Source organism: Centruroides vittatus, unplaced genomic scaffold (assembly GCF_030686945.1).
Source record: "Centruroides vittatus isolate TY-2023 unplaced genomic scaffold, ASM3068694v2 contig_299, whole genome shotgun sequence".
Classification (NCBI taxonomy): Eukaryota; Metazoa; Arthropoda; class Arachnida; order Scorpiones; family Buthidae; genus Centruroides; species Centruroides vittatus.
Genome location: NW_027121909.1, coordinates 1,208,913 through 1,230,064, shown reverse-complemented (window position 1 = coordinate 1,230,064; position 21,152 = coordinate 1,208,913). Strand labels below are relative to the sequence as shown.

The 21,152-nt window shown below is 30.0% G+C and overlaps 1 protein-coding gene across 1 annotated transcript in view; it reads left to right on the top strand.

The window, feature by feature from the left end:
- Window positions 1–19,523: 19,523 nt before the first annotated feature.
- LOC136972628 (glycerol-3-phosphate dehydrogenase [NAD(+)], cytoplasmic-like) overlaps window positions 19,524–21,152 on the top strand; it is a 35,259-nt gene continuing 33,630 nt past the window's right edge. Inside the window, exon 1 of the mRNA XM_067267224.1 lies at window positions 19,524–19,906. Coding sequence (XP_067123325.1) covers window positions 19,866–19,906 — 41 coding nt within the window. The 5' untranslated portion in view covers window positions 19,524–19,865. The remainder of the gene's footprint in view (window positions 19,907–21,152) is intronic.

Genomic DNA, 21,152 nt, shown 5'->3' with positions numbered 1-21,152 from the left:
GCATCTTATGGCTTTCCGCTATGTGTCATGACTAACAGCAAATACTACCACATCTGAAGCCATGGCGCTTTTCTCCGAGTTTTCCCATGTTATGTTCTTTTCTGCACTTTCCACACTCTGCATTTTCAACTTACAATATCCTTGATATCCTTCCGCAGTTCATCTGGTCCCTTTTCCAGACTGTCAAGCAATTAGAAGCGATTTTTCACCTCGATCGCATAACTCGGAAATACTAATTCCGTATCAAATTTCAAAGGACCTTTGGATCTGTAGTGTTGAAGAATCAAGGTTTAACGCTCGCAACAAGCAATTGATGATTAGAACTAGGCTCAGCAAAGCTCATCTTAGCAATTTGGAAATACCAAGCTAAACTGAGGTCTTGACAGGCGAGCTGCGAGTTGAACTGTGAATTTGGACCGGAGGTGAGCTGAGCTGGAGTGTAGGAGTGTATTATAGCAAAGGCTAGTTTTGAAGTTAAAGTATATCTGTAATAATAACGAATATACAGTATGTCGGACATGTTTTCATTTATCTGTTGTTAAAATGAGAGCATTCAAATAAAAACTATTTGAGCATTAAGCAATTGAACCATAAACAATTTTTAGATTAAAAGACTTATTAAAAACAAAAAAGGGTAATATTTTAAAACGATAGAAATAGCGATAATTATTTCTAGCAAAACATGCAAAGTGCAGATAATTCGAAGGGGATAGGATCGAGAGTACTTCAAATTACAAAAAACTCGGAATATGAATCGAAACTGAGTTGAGCTGCAAACTGCGATTCTGGAGTCCATAATCGCAGTTTGCTTAGAGCTGAGCTGCCCGTCAAAATCTTAAGCTGTAGCTCAGCTTAACTCAGTACATTTGATTGAACTTCTAATTAAAACCGTAATCAGTACCTGAGAAGATTTTTCACTGCCATAACCGATCTTTTACATCTTTGGAGACAGATACAACTGAACGCGTTGTAAGAAGTCCACCTGTAAAAGACGTTTTGGTTTGGTCATAAATGTGTTCATATCACAAACTTATTTTCTCTACAAAATTGAAGTAACGTTTCCGGCTTTGTTCTTTTCGCCAATCCACATTTTCCTATGAACAATGATGTAAACAATGTCCTTTTTCGGAATGCATTTTAGCACTTTTTGAATATCATCATATACGCTTTTTATTTGCTCGTTAGACTCATCCGTGGTAAGATCACAGATCTATATAACGAATTTGGCAAGGGATCTTCTGTGATGCAAATTTTAATAATTCAAATAAATGCTATCGATGCAAATACAAATAACCAAATGATGCAAATGCTAATAATTCTGCCGTTTACAGCAGAAAACTGTGAACTGCTCTGCCGATCGATTTTATCTGTATCTGGGACGATTGCAACGCCATTCCTTTGTATATATTAATTTACGGACAATAGACTATAAAATCATTGTTAGAGAAGTATCTGTTCTCGTCCATTGAAGCTCACAGATTCTGAGTAGATCGATATTTAACAGTTGCATGCCATTCTTTGATGATCAATTTTCCAGTGTTCATTCCTTTCACATTTCATTGTCGAATGTATATGCGCTGACCGTTTCTCTCTCTACATGCGGTATTAGCACCTGGATATAAGCTGCCAAATTTTGCTATAAATCGCCGATTGGGCTACTTTTAATGGTTTTATCTATCAGAAAAGGTGTTTCGCAAGGTTATTAGATAATATGGCTGGGAAGCAGAGCAGAATTTCTGTCTTGAGCCACTTTTGCTCAAAGGAGCGCTGGCGTAGGATTAAGATGGAAAGCAGGACGAGTATATACAAAACATATAAAACTGATAGGTAGCTCGACTTCTAAATGTAAATTAAGACTTTTCTGAATATAAGTAAATTCAGAAAGAGGAACCATCATTACTTTTTTCAAAATTGCAGGGCCACGCTTCCGAATAAATAAAAACTTATATTTAATATGATCTACAATTTCACGATTAATGCTTATAAATAAAATATTATTTAAAAGCCTTAAAATTATTTACCTATTTTTTAAGCTCTTCATTACTTTGAAAATGCGCGCATTTTATCCTTTTCTAAGAATAATTGTTTTTTCTTTTTCTTTTTTATTTTTAGTATTAACGAAAGTTGGTTAATGATTTTTTAAATACAAATTTAGAAGCTTTCGCAAAATATGTTTTTCAATAAATTCGTTAAAAGTATCTTAAATTCTTACAAAATAATATAAATTAATTGTCATAATTATTAATGAATCGATAAGAATAAATTTTTAATGTAGCTTAAAACTTTCATAAACTCATTACAAAGTAATTTAAAAAATTATAATTTTTCTGTAATTTCAAATTTCTTTTGAAGACTTTCATTATTCAATGACTTAAGTTGAACGTATACATCCTACACAACTATGCATTAGCGAGGTTGAGGCCGAAGTTTTCAACGCGAAAACGTGTACGCCGGACGTTCGGCGCCGCTTTCTTGTAAGCCTAGAAGTTTGGCAATGGCCTTTGGAATGTCGAGCATTATTATTTTGGCACTGCATTAAAAAATTAGAAAAGGTCTATCATCCCACTGGCTTACTTTATAACATCGAAACTTCATAAATGAGTTATCTGTTTCCATTGTTGGAAACTATATTTACGGCATAGAAATCAAAACGGAGAAAATCATCAAATCATTAAAGAGAAAGTGGTATCTTTAACTGATCAAAATGAATAAGAAATTTAAAAAAAGCAAAAGTTAGAAGTGGTTTTTTTAAAATGAAAGTTAAGAGTAAATAAATAAACAGCACATAGTTAATATCCAGTTTATTAGCAATATTTACATAAAATTATCCATAATTTTATTATGGTTACGTATTTAATTTAAGTGGGACAACTTTGATAGAAATAAAATTTTCTATCTAAATTGAATTGAATAACTTGAATTTCGAATTTTTTCCCCGAAGCATAGAAGTAAAATTTCGTCAGTACAGATTACATACTGTAACAGGAAATTGCAGAAGGAAAAGTATAGTTTACATGAATAATATAAAATAAATTACTTTACATTGTAAATGACAAAAATTTCATTAGGGAATTCACTTATATATAATATATATATATAGGCCTATATATATATAAAGATTCCTTATTAAATAAATAAATATGTTAACTGATGTGATTAATATTTATGTTGATTTGATCGTGTAAATTTTAATATTTTGATTAAAAATGCTTTATTGGGCTGCAATTTGAAAAAAATTGCAGATCTATAAATTCCCACTGTCATTCGTCTGTCTGTCTGTCTTTCCTTAATCTTGAGAATAGAGTTAGATAGTTGAAATACGACACCAGATATGGAAACCTTAGGGACAGGAAACCCTGATTAATTATTTAAACTCTCCATGAAAACTGAAAGTCACGTTATTTCAATTCAAAACTTTTCCCGAAAAGCATTAGATAGATAACCGTCTCGACTCTATTGTTAAAGGAACAGTATGAAGTACAGAAGAAAGCCACTACTAATTTGAGATGGAGAGCATGTATTTTAAATTCAATAAATTAAAAATTGCAGCCCGGCATTATGACGATGTCATAATAAATAATTACTCGCATTACGTTGCTCTATTACACACTTAATGAAGATATGAAGTTTAATATTCGTAAAACGAAATAAAAACGTGCGAAATTTATAAATTCTTAAAAGGTGAAATGATGAAAATGTATTTAAAAAGTTTCAAAACACCAAAGTATTCACTTAAAAATATCATTATGCCACTGAATAAACCTTTTTAATGGCTTTCCCACTTTACATCCTACAGTCATTAGACTAACTTTAAAGTAGTGATACTTTGCTTGAGTTATTCATTTAATGAGAATAAAAAATTTCAATCAGAAGATAGATGACGTTCGACGTAGTAACATGAATTCATCTTTTACTTCTTTCATTGTACTTACCATTCTGATATCTTTCGGAAATGGAAAAGTTTTCAACAAATGTGAAATGGCATCGATTTTAGTTAGAAATGGATTCCCAAGGAAGAACATTTCTGATTGTAAATGTGTAATAGTTTTGGACTCATCCTGTGGGCACTAAGATGGCCTTTTTCCATGTCCATTGTGGACTTAGCCAAACCCACAATGGGACGATCAGGTAGTAAGGGATGTGATCGAACAAAAATTCTGGTTTGTTTTTTTTTACTGTCAGGATTTGATCCTAGGTTCTCTAGAGAGGTACACTGACGCCTTAACCATCATCCGATATATAAAAATTATAATTTAAATAGCTGAAGCAATTTTTAATAAACAATATAACGTGCGAATCGACTGTTTTCATATTGTATTCTAAAATATATTTGAATACAAAATCAAGGAAATAAAAAGTTGAATTTTTATTTTAAAAATAACTCGTTATGGTTATTTTAGATATAAAAATTTGTTAAGTTTTCCTATGTTAATTTATATAAAAAAGATAGACATAATTTAAATTCTTCATAAAGGTTATATTTCGATCAGAGATCTGCTTGATACGACACGAAAGTAACTTCAATAGCCATGCAATAAATCGAAACTAAAATGAAGACAATTTTTCAAGCAAATTCAAATAATTATAATTTACTCAAATTTTTAAAATAGAACAATTTGTAATCTTTCGATAAGCGACGGTAACTGGTTCGCTAATTCTAGACCTTTACATAGTTGCAACGTTTAGTGTGCAAGTATGATAAAATATTTTTAATAATATTACAGTCAAACCTGTTTTTATGCGGGGGATAGGGACCGCATTAAAAAAAACGCATTAAAAACATCTCACGAAACTTCACGAATGGCTGTAAATAATAGTTTTCGCAACACAATTTAAAAAATAATTTTTTTATGCGGTCAACAGGAACCGCATAAAAAAAGTCTCACATAGAAAATAACTCAAAACCGTACGAAATAGAATTTATTGACAACAGATGTCAGCACTTGACTGCATCGTCTGGTCTATCGTCTGTTTTACATATTTTTGTCCAGGTGGTGTTTTGTTGACTTATTAAATTATTAAATTATTAAATTATTAAATTAGTAAATTATTTCATTTTTCGCATATTCATGCAATAATATTACTATAATAAGTGCATTTATGCTATAATAAGTTTATTTAGCTATAATAAGTCAACGTGAGACATGACGAATCGCACGAGACTAGTCGCCAACTATACCGCACAAATAAAAAATCGCACAAAAAAACCGCACAAATTAAAAATTCGCATAAAAAAATCGCACATAAAAAGAGCGCATAAAAACAGGTTTGACTGTATTTTAAAAATATAATAATATACATATCAATTGTGTTTTCATTGAATTTATATAATTTAATAGAATTTTTAGATGATAATATAACAGATGATATAAGATGCGCTAAAATGATATTCAGAAGTCAAATTTAATGCATGGCAAATATCATTGTTTAATTTACTAATATTTTACTATAATTTTATCATATGCCATAATTTAAAAAATATATATATATATATATACGTGTATATATTCATATGCTTTCTATAAATATGTCTGTATTATTTTTAGGAATGGGTGGAAGATAAATTGTCGAGGAAGGAATTTGCGACCTTACATTAATGGATGCAAATATTGAAATTAGAATAAAATTAATTGAGATTAATTCTATTTTATAATGAAAACACTTATTAATTGCGCTTTTAAAATTATATTAAAATTCTGATAATATTTTAGAAAATAAACGTATAACTTATAATACTTTAGTAAATAAAATTTACAAGTTCAGTACTCTAGAGCAGGGGTGGCCAACTTTTGTGCACTTAAGATCTACTTTTTATCGTAAAAATGTGTCGCGATCGACTTTGTTGTCATAGGCATAGTCTAAATGGGGAGGGGAAAGTGTGAAATACACACTATATTTATACTGTATCAGTACGAAGTGCACTCACTGCTTATGAGTCGAGTCATAACTGCATGCATATACAGTAGAGCGTCGATAAGTGGAACCAATTGGGGACTGGGGTCCTTCCAGTTAATGATTTGTTCCAGTTTCCGACTTTGTACGAAAAAATACATTAACCTGTCCGATGTTCAAATTTTTCTCCGTTGCGTGTCGCTTCGTGTTGAATTTTTGTCGATTTTAAGCCTAACGAAAATTTTTATAATAATCATCGAGGCTATCGTATCGTTAAAAATTATTTCTGCATTTTGTACAAACAAAATAAATATATCAAAGAATATAAAAAACATGAAAATTGTACTTTAGAAGTAAATTTAGTATCAAAAACATTCGATTCAGCACGACACAGTCCGACTGAAAATCGTTCCACTTTCCGGCCATTCCACTTATCGACGCTCTACTGTAGTTGCGTTCGGTTACAAATATAATACATTAAGTCAAGACATCCCTAGCGATCGACCAAAATTGGCTTGGCGATCGACTTGTTGGCCACCCCTGCTCTAGAGTAAAAGTGTCTTCACAGTCTTTTTCAAACCTCCGAATTATATAGTCTAATAACTTCAATGGAATCTACCTTTATTTTGAGGCACTCGTCCACCTTAATATATTTTGAAAAATTCCACGGGCTTTTTCGACCCATCCGAATTCGATCCCGAGTCCTCCAGAGCGGTAAGCTGTCATCGCTTGATCGCTCGGCCATCCAGAAGTCTTGCATTGTATACTGTGAAAGGAAAGTCGACTTCTTTTTGCTTAGTCTCGTTTATTTTAGGGATTTATTTTGTTTAGTTAACGGCAACCACTTCATACATCCGATCGAAAAAACGAAAAATGAACCTACCGTTAACTATTGTGGTGGACGCCATTAATCTCATTACGTCGATTCTCGGAAGGAAGCAAGATCAAAGTAATATAAACGAACAATTACTTATTATGACACCGTCCTAATATCGGGCTGCAATTTTTAATCATATTTTAAATTAATTTAATTTAAAATATTTGCTCTCCACTTCAAATTAGTAGTGGCTTGTCCCTGTACAGTACATCATCATACTTTTCCTTTAACAATACGGTCACTATTAGCTGCTTTCCAGGGGAAAGGATTTGAATTGAAATAACATGACTTCCGATTTGAATCGGAAGTTCATATTATAATTAATCGGGCCTCTTTCCCCTAAGCTTTAAGCTTTCCATATCTGTCTTTACTTTCAGTATCTAACTCTGTTCTCGATTAAGGAAGACGGACAACAGTGGGAATTTATAGGTCTACAGTTTTTCAAATTTCAGCCCAATAAGCAAGTCTCCTTTACAGATTTTTTAAACGAGTTATGAAAACACTCATCTATTTAGACTTTAAAACACGAGATTTTCAGGTACCACAATGAAAGTTCGAATTTACTTTCAGGTTGTGACAAAAATGCTCATTTGAAACTGCAAAAAAATTAATTGATTATTATAAATGTAATATACCGTTTTAGCTTTCGAGCCAATTCGGTTTTTATTAATCTTCCGAAATATTATATTAAAATACTGTAGTGTATTTGGAAAATGTTTTGAAAAACATATGAGCAAGTGGCGACATCTGTTATCGAACATAAATACTAAATAACATGGTTAGTAGATAATAGAGGTGGGTTATAAGGGTCAGAACTAACACGTTTTTCTTTTTGTACTCTTAAGAATATGGCGACGGTTTAAAAAGGAAAGATGAGGGATCTCTGTTTCAAAACCGTCCAAGGTTATTTGTTCACATATTATCTATTAAGGGCACAATAATCGTAGTTGGGGATTTTCACGTGTAACCGTGTTCTATTATATTCATATGCGCGAAACAATAATTGTTTCGTTTATTTATGATTTATGGCTACTTACAAAAAGTATTCGGGTACTAATATTTGCTTCATTTGTTAGTGGTAAAGTGCCTTTCTCAGTGAATTACTTCCAAACGTGCTGTTTAACGATTGCTAAAACATGTTTTGTGATCGGATGCGATGCTGGATATGCCACATGTTCAGAGAAAGTAAGTTTATTTAAAGGTTCTAAAGCTCTGGAATTATTTCTGAAGTGGTGGCAAATGATTTCAAAAGAAGACAAACTTTACAAATTAACAGCTTCTTGATGGACACAATTTACATATAATCTAACTTTTATAAACTTGTTCCAATGCTATATTTTTGAACAGTAACTTATATATTTAGGTTTTGAATAATGACATATTAAATGGAAACATTATCAAGTTTCGCTTGTCCTGGATTACGAGCAGGATGCTTAAGTTTGTTCTAAATTAACCATTAATCGTATTTATCCACATAAAAATGAATGTTAAATTGGCTACCCAAGTATGTTTCTATTAAAACAAGTATACAATGAATAATAGTAGGCTATTTATGATTTACCTTAAAAATTAGACGAACCTAACATGGTTTAGGTGATTCAGAATTTATTTTTAAAATGCTTATTCTTATAGGTATTTAGCAACTCAATTGCAGATAGATTGAAGTTTTGTGCTCACGGATGACATCAATATTATTGATGTGAGTCCAACAATCGGATTCACAAAACGTATAAATGATCTTTTTGATGCTCTTCATAGACTATTTCTTTCAGATGTGAGAAAAGAATCAAATAATCTACAAGTATGGGTGAAAATATTTTCATAATTTTACTTTTTGTTACTTTTATAGTTTTCTTTTAATAATTTAAGAAAATTGGTTATTTCCGTTGTAGGTACTTAAAGATAATCTCGAATGATATCTGGAAAAATATTTTAAAAACAAGCAAATTCTACCAGGAGAGCTTTTAACTCTCCAAACAGCTGAGGGTCTGCAAGTTACTTTGATATCAGCTATGGATCTGATTCAGTACTTTCTATATGACTACAATTACAGATATTACAGGAAAAAGTAACTAAGATCTATTTGAGGTAAGCATATAAGCTAAATTAAAGAATTTGCATCAATTAGATTAATTTTTATTTTTATGTTAGCGCTTCTTTGGTTCAATTCGTTAAGCTGGGAGAAATGATCATCCAGCAATACCAACATTTATACACTTGTACTAACTGCTGATTTATTCTTTGATAAAACCGTCCAAATGCGGAAATTGCACTATTATTGAACGAAAACCAGTTTTGGATTTGGTAGATTTCAGTCTTTGACAACAGAAACCTCAGGTTCAATAAAAGCCACTTACATTAATAACATTTAAAAAGCTGGATACTTCCAAAATGTGGTGCTGTTTTTGAACACTTAAAGCAAAGAAATTCGAGACTGAGTTCATTAGTATGTCTGTGTTTTGTCTATAGATATTTTTTAAAGAAAACTGAAGTTAGCATTAAGGTATTTTCTACTTGCAGTACTTTTTCCAATTTAATAGAAGCTGAATTTGTTAATGTGAAAAAATAGAAATGGGTTAATTTATCCAAAACTATGAATTTGGTTACAAATACAATATTGTGAAGAATATTTTGAAAAAAACATTGTGAAGTAGAATCTGTTTACGAAATCTGCATAGACTTTTTTTCGTAACAAAGCGTTGCAATTTCTATGTAAAGAGCATGCAGAAGAAATACTAGCTTAAATATTCATTACAGTATTACATTCTGTTGAGAATGTGACAATATGCGAAACAGAAATTACTTGCTTGGGTTAGAAAGCAGGATAAAAAATTTCAAGAATGCTTTCGTAGTAAACTTTCATCTAAATATATAAAATTACGTGTCCTGATTAACTGACTGACTGACTGAGTGACATTGATTCATCATCGCCCAGAGCAAACCGCTGAACCTAAAGAGGTGAAATTTGGTACACAGTTAGGGTCTGTCATGAAAATGCACACTAAGAAGGGATTTTTGGAAATTCTCACGCGGGGGAGAGAATTAAGGTTTAATCTGAAGAACAGCTTCTATTGTACTGTTTTAGATACGATTTTTTGTTTTTGATAATTTCCGAACGTACAATATTTACCAGATCATCTAAATCGTTTGTCCGAGCAACGCCGGGCTTATTTGCTAGTTGTATCATAAATGAATAAATTATTTAAAACGATGTCTAATCTGTAATTACTCTCTGTATAATTTGCACTTATTTTAATGTACTTTAAACAAAACTACTTAGATAACTATACTTCAATGCTTAAATCCCTCAACGTTACGCCATCTGGCAGATTCTAGGCAAACGATGGAAGGACAGCTTAGAGACAGGAGACTTCGATTATGAACTTCCGATGCAAACTATAAATCACGTTATTTCAATTCAAAAATTTTTCTCTGAAAGGAGTTAGATGACCGACATGACTCCATTGCTGACGGAAAAGTATGATGTACAGTACAGGGGCATGACACTACAGTGGAGAGCATATATTTTAAATTAAATAAATTAAAAATATGATTAAAATTGCAGACCGGCATTGGGACGATATCACAATAAGTAATTGTTCGTTTATATTTACGTTCGAGTAACCGAAAATGAACAAAACATTTACCTCGATCTTCCTTCGAGGTGTTTCTCGTAGTAAAATTCAAATACTTTCCTTTCCACGAAAAAGCTGTCCCAGGTATTTAAAATCATCAGTATAAGTTTGGTAAATTTATAAAGTGGATAAAAATAAATTTTCTAAATTGAACATTGGTGCTATTGCGGGTGCCAATATTCAATTTCAATTCACGAAATAAAGAACAAAATGGTCATTTTAAAAAAAAAATCTAAAGGACAGAGTAGTGAAATAAAAGACCGTCCTCTTAAATAAAGGACGTATGGTCACCGTAATTATACAATGATTATAACCTCACGAATAATCATGACGTTATAAGCGAAGACTCCCGCTGTAAGCTTACATTATAAAATAAGGTTGTAACGGTAGCCAATCGGATTAACAAGGCCAATAAGATGTAACAAAAGATTTATATCTGTTTTTGAAACGTGGCGAACGAGAAAAAGATATGATTTGATTTTTTCTGACGCTGAAAAGCTTAAAGCGATCCATGAATTAATAATGCGAACATACATGTATGTCTGAAATTAGCATTCTTGATATTAAATCTAATGGCTTCATATAAGCATTCTGGTTTCTCATCATTTCCCTGCATAAATTTATATACAAAATAATTTTTAATTCTTCCGGATCCAAGATTTCTAATGTTTCGTTTCAGTAGTTTAGTTTTTGAAATATAACGTTATAAGTTTAACGAATTTTTCGTAAACGATCATCTATTGATGTTTAATGTTACACTATTTATAAACTTGTAAGAATATCGGGAGAGCCATTGCTCAAACTTGCACTATATAAATGATCTTGTTCAGTACTAACTTTCCTATAATCTATACAAATTAGGCTAGTTTTGCCCACCAGTGCCCGAGTGGATAAAACCACTAAACGCTGGTAGTTGGTCGCGGATTCGCGCTTCAATGGACTGACCATGTGGAATTTTATGAGTTTTCTTCATCTGTATCATAACCAATATCTTCTATAACTTAGAAGGTGTTGGTCTGGTCGCTTTGTGCAGCGCTACACTGCGAAACGTTTCTAAATGAAGCGCTATAATGTAGCGAACCGTTTCTAAACGTTTGCTGCAAGGGATCGCTGCAGCAAATACGATATTATGCTGCGAAAATAAAAAAATAAAATAATTATAATATTTTATAATTATACTTAATTAATGCTTAAGGTAAAAAAAAAAAACAAGATGGAAAAATTATAATTCAATTTTCTGTATCAGTTATGTATAATGTATATTGATAATTAAATTTACTTAAGACCATATTTAAACTTACTAGCTAAAAGTTAAAGATTTAGTGTTTTCTCAAACTGATATTTTAGTTTCGGAAATTGTGGAAACAGATTTTTACTGTTCTAGCTGTTTTAGACTATAGCATAGAGAAAGTATGGTGATCGTTTAAATTTTAACCCTACTTTTTTTGCATTTCTCGACGTTTTCACCATCCAGGATCCCAAAAATGTAAACTCCATAAATGTTATTAGCATTTAAAATTTGTTTAAAAACTCTCTTCTACCCCAAAATAAGTCTTTTGCCTTTTTGCAATTATTAATAGTATAAAAATTATTTTTTAAAAATAAAATCTCATCACAGGTGGCTCCACACATAACTTTGTAAATTACAGGTGTCGTGAAAGTCCAGCGAGAATCCTCGCCAGCTTCCTTTTATAGTACTGTATTTTGAGACGGTGAAATTTCAACGCCGGCCGAGATGGCAAAAGTGCCAATTTGCCTCTCTGGGGTACTCAGGATCGAATCTAAGCGAAAAACTTTAGGATTTGAAATATATCGACGTATTCAATGTCACCTGGCCTCACTCATAGTGGGCTTGGCCAAACTCACTGTTGATTAGGAAAAAGGCTCTCTTAGTGCCTACAGAAAGAGATAAAAACGGAAAAAAATAGTCGGAAAGAGTTAGCAAAATAAATAAATAATTTAAAAATTTTTACTTTATTCTGATATTTTTAATGAATTTTAGTATCGAATGTTTAAAAAGTAAATAAGATATTTTTTGTGTGTGACACGTATATTTTGAAATATGTCATTGACTTTAGAGGAAACTTTAAACGAATTTTACGTCTTTTTAACCTGATACTGGTGAAATAGATTCAATGTCACCTTCAAGGAGAAAATTGAGAAATATAAATACGTGATATATTTTTAAAGCAGAATTTTAGAAAAAAGTTGCACAAATCATTATGACATTAATTTACGGCTTCTAAAAGTCGATGTATTTAAACAATTCTTAATGATTACATTTAATGAATAAAGGCGATAATATACTGTAATAGTTAGGATTTAGAAATTAAACTTTTATATACAAAATTATGCAAAACATAATTATAAGATTTTCTAATTTTATAAATATCTATTGTAGCCTTCTACATTCTGAAGCTTAATGCAGTTGATCTTATTTCATTCAATTATTAAAATAAATGAAAAGGTCTTGCATTTTTCCATTGAAAACAATTCCTATTTTTCAATTAAGCATTATTCAAGAAATAAAAAACAGATATTAGAAATTATACATAATTAAAAATATGTCTTATATATATGTATATAGGCTACATTTTTAACTCTTTGCCCTGTTTACTTTAATTTTCTGCGCTTTTTTTTTCATACCCACGGGGCCCGACATATTCAGAAGAACTGATACTGAGAAACGGGTCCGACGTATCTAGAACCACCCATGAAAAAATGCAAGGATTTTTGATCACATGGATTCGATCCCGGATCACCAGAGCGGAAGCTGATGCTTTAACCTCCTCGCATCTCAAAGTTATTTATCGAGTTTTATATTAGAAATTAAAAAAATAAGATTTGTGTTGTTGTTATTATTATTTGCTTGCAATATTCCAATCAGGGCCTTTCAGAGAAAATGTGAGGCCCGGGACAACTAATATTTTAGAGGCCCTTCAAAATTTAAAATAAAATTGTGGATAAGAGAATAAAGTCAACGGTATTTATTATTTATTTTTTTGGATTATTACGTTTAATTATTTTACAGAAGCTTTCCGCGCTTTAACATTAGCAAATTCACTGATTATTTCAGAATAGTCTAAAATACGCGCTATCTGGTAATTAATGTTGAGTGTTGCTAGTCCACTTAATTGTTCCTAACACATAATGTCGAGCGTAGGTGGTTTTTAATTCTTTTCAGAACACTAAATGATCTCTTACCTTCTGCTACACTTACAGGCAAGTAAAAATAATTCGAAGCACAATCGTTATATTGGAAAATATGCTTACGCATCCCATGTCGATAATTTCCTGCGGGTTTCGTGCTTAGTTTAAAATTAGATTTGTAAACACGCTTCGGCAGTATTAGTTCTTCTACAATTTCGTCACTTATTTCATTTTTGTATTTCTCTAGCAATAATTTTACCCTTGAAACTATATTCTCTTCACCCATTTTATTAAATTTTCATAAAACTTCAAAAAAATTGAAAATTTAAGAAATTGCTTGAAATCGACTCGTCAAATTCAAATCAAATCAATTGAAAATTAAGACAATGTTTTTAAAAACCGTTTAGAAGTTTTGAAATTTTGAAATTGTAAATCAAATTAATTTTTAAACTTACGTTATTTATGTGAGGCGGTGACGGAATATTTTGCTTTTAACACATATACAAATACAAGTTAATAAGATAAATCTCGAAGATTTTATTAACTATTAGTTTAAAAATGTAAATTGCTATATGGAATAGTCCTGGAAAGGTATTGTTTCGTGAAAATATCGATACTGAAATTTCAACTAAAATACTAAGTTCTATCTATCTATTCTCACTACTTTAATTTCTATATTATTTCCTATCCTTAATATCATTAAAACTATGTGTATCTTCCTGGTACTGTGTGCTTATTTAAATAAGACCAATGTAAACTAGACTGAAAAATCTCATAATACAACATTCTATTTATTTTTCTTTTCAGTTTGTTCCTCTTTGCCCCATGGACACTAAATGGACCCATTAAGAAATTGACATAACTAGCTTTTCACGTGTAGCATGATTTTACTTTCGGCTTCCCTTTATTGGAAAAAATATTTTAAAAAAAGAACAAAGAATACAATAAAAATGGCGGATTATTTTTTACTTTGGTTTTATTGGTATACGGCAACGCGACATATGGGCGATCTGCGAACGGGGGAATGCCTTCTGTGAGGTCTTTTCTGGTCCCTATTTAGGTGTTACTAACGTGAAGAAAACCCGAAAAACTCCACGTTGCAAGCCCATTGGCGAAACGCAAACCCATGACCAGTGTACAGTGGTTTTATCCATTCGGAAACTGATGGGCCCTATTATTTTTTAACTTTAATCAAAAATGTTACGGAAACGGCACCCATGGCAGCAAAATTTAAAATTTGAATCATTTTTTGATACTCCATCTCAGGTCCCCACTTTATCCTGGGCCTAATGCCTGTGCACTCTTTGCACCTGCCTAGTTAAGGCACTGTATTATGAGTTCGGCCAGACCCACAATGGTCCGGAAAAAGGTCCGATATATTCGGAATAGATTGTTCATGAAAAATTTCTGGGGTTCTCTGCCCGGGTCTTTCAGAGTGGGGAATTGTCGCCTTACAGCTTCGGCATCCACCACAATAAAACAATTTTATGTTTAAAAATTATTCACATTCACACAAGATTGAATAGCATTTCATTACGTTTCATCGAATTTTAAAAATATTACGACAAAATTAATAACTTATTGTGTTTTCTTCCAAATTAATTGGAGATTGTTGATTTACTTTAGTTTCTTCTCTTCATAAAATCAATCATAACGATTTTTTTCACTATTTGACATTGTTTTTTTCTTTCACAGTGAGGTCAGTAGCCTATTTCCAAAGAATTACTAATAAAAAAAAAATCGGTGTCATGAAAATATTAAAGCTTAAATTAACCGATAACCTTAACACTTCGGACTATTTGCTACTCCATCTTGGGTCAAAAAATTTTAATGTTAAAATTGAAATTATAAGATAACCTTAACTTTTTTAGTGTGAAGGTTATCTTATAATTTTAATTTTAACATTTACCTGAACTCATTTGCATAAATCATTTCTGAACAGTCATTTAAAAAACAAAATGTTTAGTTTGACCTTTCTAAAAACTTTTTATCTGTTTATTTATCGATAAAACTACTTTAAAATTATAAAATTAAACTTTTTAACGAATATTAAATTTTATTTTATATTCTGTTTAGTTTAAGAATTAAATTTTTGTTAGATTTAAAATGACTTCATTTCAAATTTTAATACAAAAGTTTAAGTTGTATATATTTAACTACTATATCCTTTTATATCAAAAGCTGAAACATCATATAATAAAAATTTTGAATTTTTTTTTAAAATTTTGATTTCTTTAATGTAAGTTTTGGTAAAGTTTACGTAGGAGGTCTAATAGATCAAAATATTTGATAAGAACATGGATCAAAAAGTCACTTTTATTGAAAGACTGTAACTGTTAACTTTAATTACTTTTAATTATTGTATATGTAGAAAAATAATATCTGTAATTAAAAAACAATTAATTTTGAAAATAGAGATTCTTAATAGACTGTTAAGTCTTTTGCAAAGAGAGATGATACATTTGTAGTTTCTTCTCAAAGTAAAATATGAAATTTACACCATAAATCAGTCTTTTCTTATGCCTTCTTTCAAAAATTTTGCCTTTATATGGTTTTTCAAAAATCATATTTGATTTGCTTCAAACTGATAGATTTTTTTTTTGTTGTATTTTATATTGTTAGAAGTTTTAAATGCTAAACTTATGTACGTATAAAATTTTAATGCAATACTATAATGGATGTTTCTAATGTTAATTTTTTTACATTATTCAATTAAATGCAAGTATTTCTGAGAGATTTTAAACCACTCGAATAATACATTGATAGAAGATATCATATAAACATACTTTATAATCTATCTTTTTCAAATTTACAGATTTACTCAAGTGTTTACGTTTTCGGACTTTCGCCTCTAGTTGATAAAATATAGATAAATATTCATTGATAATAGAGCAAACTGTCTGTTTGATTATTTACTTAGCTAATAAATCTAAATCTAACATAAAATTATTTTAGCTATTTAAAAACGGCTATTTTAAAATATAGATTTTATAAACACGCGCGAATGAATTCCATATAAAAATTTTCACATTAAAAACATCTTATATAGTTATAAAATATGTTGTTATTCATTTCGTCTTATTAAAATAAAGTAAGTTTTATCATAAAACTTAATTTTGGCACAGATAAAACTATAACAATATTCAAATTTAAATTTTTCATTTCATGAAATTCACGGAGTTCGAAATAGTATTATAGCGTGTAGGATTAATAGGACGAAATATACAGTACTATCAAAATACTGGACTGGTAATTACTGAATACTGGTAATTAGAACACAGCAAATTCCGCTGGCCAACGAATTAACCGTATGAAGTTTTCTGGTTTTCTTCAAATATCTAAGATCTACAGAGAGGTAAATTTCCCATAGAAAGTCTCTCGTGTGTTAGTTGCCTTATCCACTTCATTCTACTTCATTCGCTTATAATTCAATAATATTCCATTTACATGTATATTTAAGTTATTATTAATATCTTAGTAAATTAATTATACAGGTATATATTTTTGTTATCGTAAAAGGTCTCATAGATGGCTTTTTGTTTTACAAATAAAACTAGCAAACGTTTAACGGTCTTTGTTGTTTACCATTTTTAAAATAAACATATTTAATTCCCATTCTAAACATAAACAATTTGATAAAACTCATGATTTTTATATTTCGTATGAGATTAAATATAAATAATAAACATGTTTTTAACTTTAATTCGTTTAGTTACCGGATGGAATATTTTCTTGTAAAAAATGTTTGATCTAAATTATATTAACGACCTTTAAAATGCACACACATATAAAGATATATTGTATATTGATTTTTTTTTCTCTTTGTCATTGATTTATATAGGTTAATACAAAGATAATTTATGGTATAAAATTCATAGAATATTTTTTATATTAGAAAATACCATTTATAATTTTACAATATATTTAAATAGTATTACAATCCATCCGCCATATATTCAAGGATGATAATAGTATAATGTAACGGAAATGCTTTCATTTATATGATAACATAATTTGGATTCTATTCAAGAATAATTTATTTCCTCTTTTTCATTGAATGCAGTTTGCTATTGTAGTCAATTAGATAAAATTCTTTAGTTTATCTACTAATTTTGTTAACTCGTTGAATGTTTTTCTTGGCATTCACATATTAATATAATTCATTAGAATACTTACCGTAGACCAAGTCATGGTCTTCAATACAATACAAACGCGGCTAGATGACTAGGGCAGTTAAATTAAAACGTCAACCTACCGCTTTGGGGACCGGGATCGAATTCGCGCTGCTCAAAAATACCAGAAATATTTTGGATACGTCGGGCCCCGACTTAGTTACCAAGCATCCCGTTGTTGCTGAACCCACGAAGGTTTGAAAAGACCCTCTTAGAGTCACATTGCCTGTTGAGAGGAAAGAGTGAAAAAAAAAATAATAATAATAAAGAAATACAAACGAGATGACCGAAATAAGTTGTTTAATATTAAAATAGTATCTATCGAATATCATATATAATCATACGTTATGAATCAATAGATGTATGTATCTAAAATGCGCGATTCTATTTCAATAACAGAAGTCGGATAATAGAGGAATTAATTAAATTCCTCTATTATCCGACTAATTCATTATACACGCTTAACACATATTTAAAAAAAAATCTTAAATTATTTTTACAGTTTTCTTTTAAGAGCGTTTAAATATATATTTCTTCTTTTTTTTTATTAAATGGTGTTAGATTATAATAGCAAATAGTTAAAAATTACCAATCCAAAACCTGTATACGCATAAATGATAAAGGAAATCTGAAGTTACTTTTATCTTTTTACAAATACTTTGTACCCCGATACAATAAACTATCGATTATGAAATGGCGTGCATTATATAAGAATAAGCATAAATTTTCTACGTATTTTTAAATTTATACGTTACTAGAGAGACAGGAATGCCGTTATTTGAACTTAGACCATTTTCTCATTCCGTTGGCTTATATTTTAAAATATTCAAGAGGTTAACGTATCTTGAAGATTAACGTAGAAAAATGTACGCCGAAAAGGTACAATAACGAATTGAACAACTTAGTGTAAGAACGACGTCAAAAATGTATACTTTTACACAAAAAGAACAGGATTATTACTAAATTTAAATTATGGCGGCATTAAGGAAAAATTATTGGATAAAATTTTATTTTTATGTTTCTAACCAAAATACGTTGACGGCCGGATGGCCGAGCGGTAAAGGTGGCAGCCTACCGCTCTGGGGGACCCGGGATCGAATCCGAACGGGTCGAATAATCCCCAGGAATTTTTCGGGGGGTGGTCCGTTCGGATATGTCGGGCCCCGTCCCTCACCACCCGGTCGCTCCATTGTGGGCCTGGCCGAACCCATAATGGGCCTACTAAAAGAGGCCCTCTTAGTGCCCACAGGGCGGAAAGAGTTAAAAAAAAAACCAAAATACGTTTAATTACAACCGAATTTGATATCTTAATAATTTCCGGTAAAAATATGTTGAAACTATTGTAAAAATTTCAAAATAATTTGAAGAACTAATAACTTAAAGAAATTTTCGATATTTAACGTTATTTTTTACCAGAAATTACCCGAAATTACAGGGAATTTTACAGATAATTATAAAACTTTTTAAATAAAATTCCTTAAATTTTTAAGGATTTTACTTTTTCAAACACTCTAGAATCAAATAAATAATTTTTATTAATAATATTATTACTTACGTAAATAATTTAAAAACAAATTAAGTATATAAATAACTTAAATATAAAATTTTACTTATTTAAAAAAAACAAAAACTTACGAGAGTACAAAAATTTACAAATTATTAATTTCAATCTACTCCAATAAACATTTAAAAAATTAAAAAAAACCATTTAAAATATTTATTAAAAAATTTAAAAAATACATATATATCAAAAATTAATAATAATTTTATCCCTATTTTTTCCTGGTTTACTTTTGGCGATTTATCTGTGTCGTTATATTTGTCAATTGGGCGTTGTGTTGTTGATATGGGAGAAGTTTCCTATTTTAAGAAAGATAAAATAATAATAATAATAATGAGCATTAAATATTTGTTCGATAAGAAATATCAGTTATTGTGTTTTAATAAATTTCAGCATGGAGGATTAACTAAGTGAGTTGTTGCAAGAGATGTATCTTGTATTGCGCTGTTAGACAGAAAAAGGTCGGGTCGTCGAAGGTCACCACGCGAGTCACAGGTGATCCGAAGAAGGAAGGTCAACGAGAGGAGTGCAGTTGGGTTACTCGTCAGTCATATCACTTTTGACTGTTCGATATAGCAATGGACAAGACTAAGGTTGCTATCGTCGGCTCGGGTAATTGGTAAGTAACTTATTTGAACAGATTACAACAGTGCTACATATGATTGGAATTTGATGCATTCTACACCTAACCATTAAATGAAAGTCTAGCTGTAAATGTGCTTCTAATAATTTTAATATGCTAAAACATGTGCTTAATTTGAATGATAGAGATATTATATAATTATGAATAGAAGTTAAAAACTTTAGTTAATTCATATATGTCTATATAAATGCAATTTATAATTGTTTTATAAAAGAAAATTAAATTATTTATGAATTGTTTTTAGAATAAAAAGTCTTATTAATGATATCTAGTTATTGATAAAATAAGAAAACTGTCTGAATATTGACTTGTGTTACATTTCATGTATGTGTAAAGCAAATTTATTTAAAAGTATTGAAATTAATTCAGAGAAATGGCTTGTTTGGTAAATATCTTTATTTTTTTACTTTAATAAATATAATGTAATTTAAATTCAAGAATAGACTGACAGTATTTAAATCTTTTACTCTTACAATTTATCAAGCAATGAAATATTTATCTAATGTTCAAGTATTATATCCAGTTTTTAAGTGTATATTCAAAAATGTTACTTTTTTCTTTGAGAATGAATTATCTTTAAATTGATATATTACGAATTGACTTTATAAAAATATTTATAGACAAAACTTTTATATTAATGAGTATTTAAAGCTTATTAAACTAATAATTCTGTACTTTTACTAATTAATTCTATAATAGGATTTAATACTATACATTTTTTTTGGAACTAAATACATCAAGTTTTACACAACTGACTTGTGATAATGTTTGATATAAGATATAACTAGATGATTACAAACTTAAAAATCAAAACCTTTATGGTAAACCAAACATTTTTAACTAATTTAATTAATCGTATTCAGGTTCAAATTACCTAAAATAAAACAGTTTCTAAGATTCTAGAACATTGTGTATATTTCACATTATATATATTAAGTTATATATTTAAAAAATATTTAAACTAGCAAACATTCATAATTTGCAAATAAGATTGCAATATAAAATTACTTATTAACTATGAAGCACAGCTTGTATAATTTCATATATAAGCACTACAATAACATGCAAGTTTAAGTAACCCAGTTGTAACAGAATGCACTGACTTCAAATGCAATAAATTCTGTCTGTATCTACAACAAAGGATCAAAAATTAAGTTAGAATTTAACCAACAATATAGTGATTAATGATATATCAACCACACTTATGATAAGTCCTCTGTAT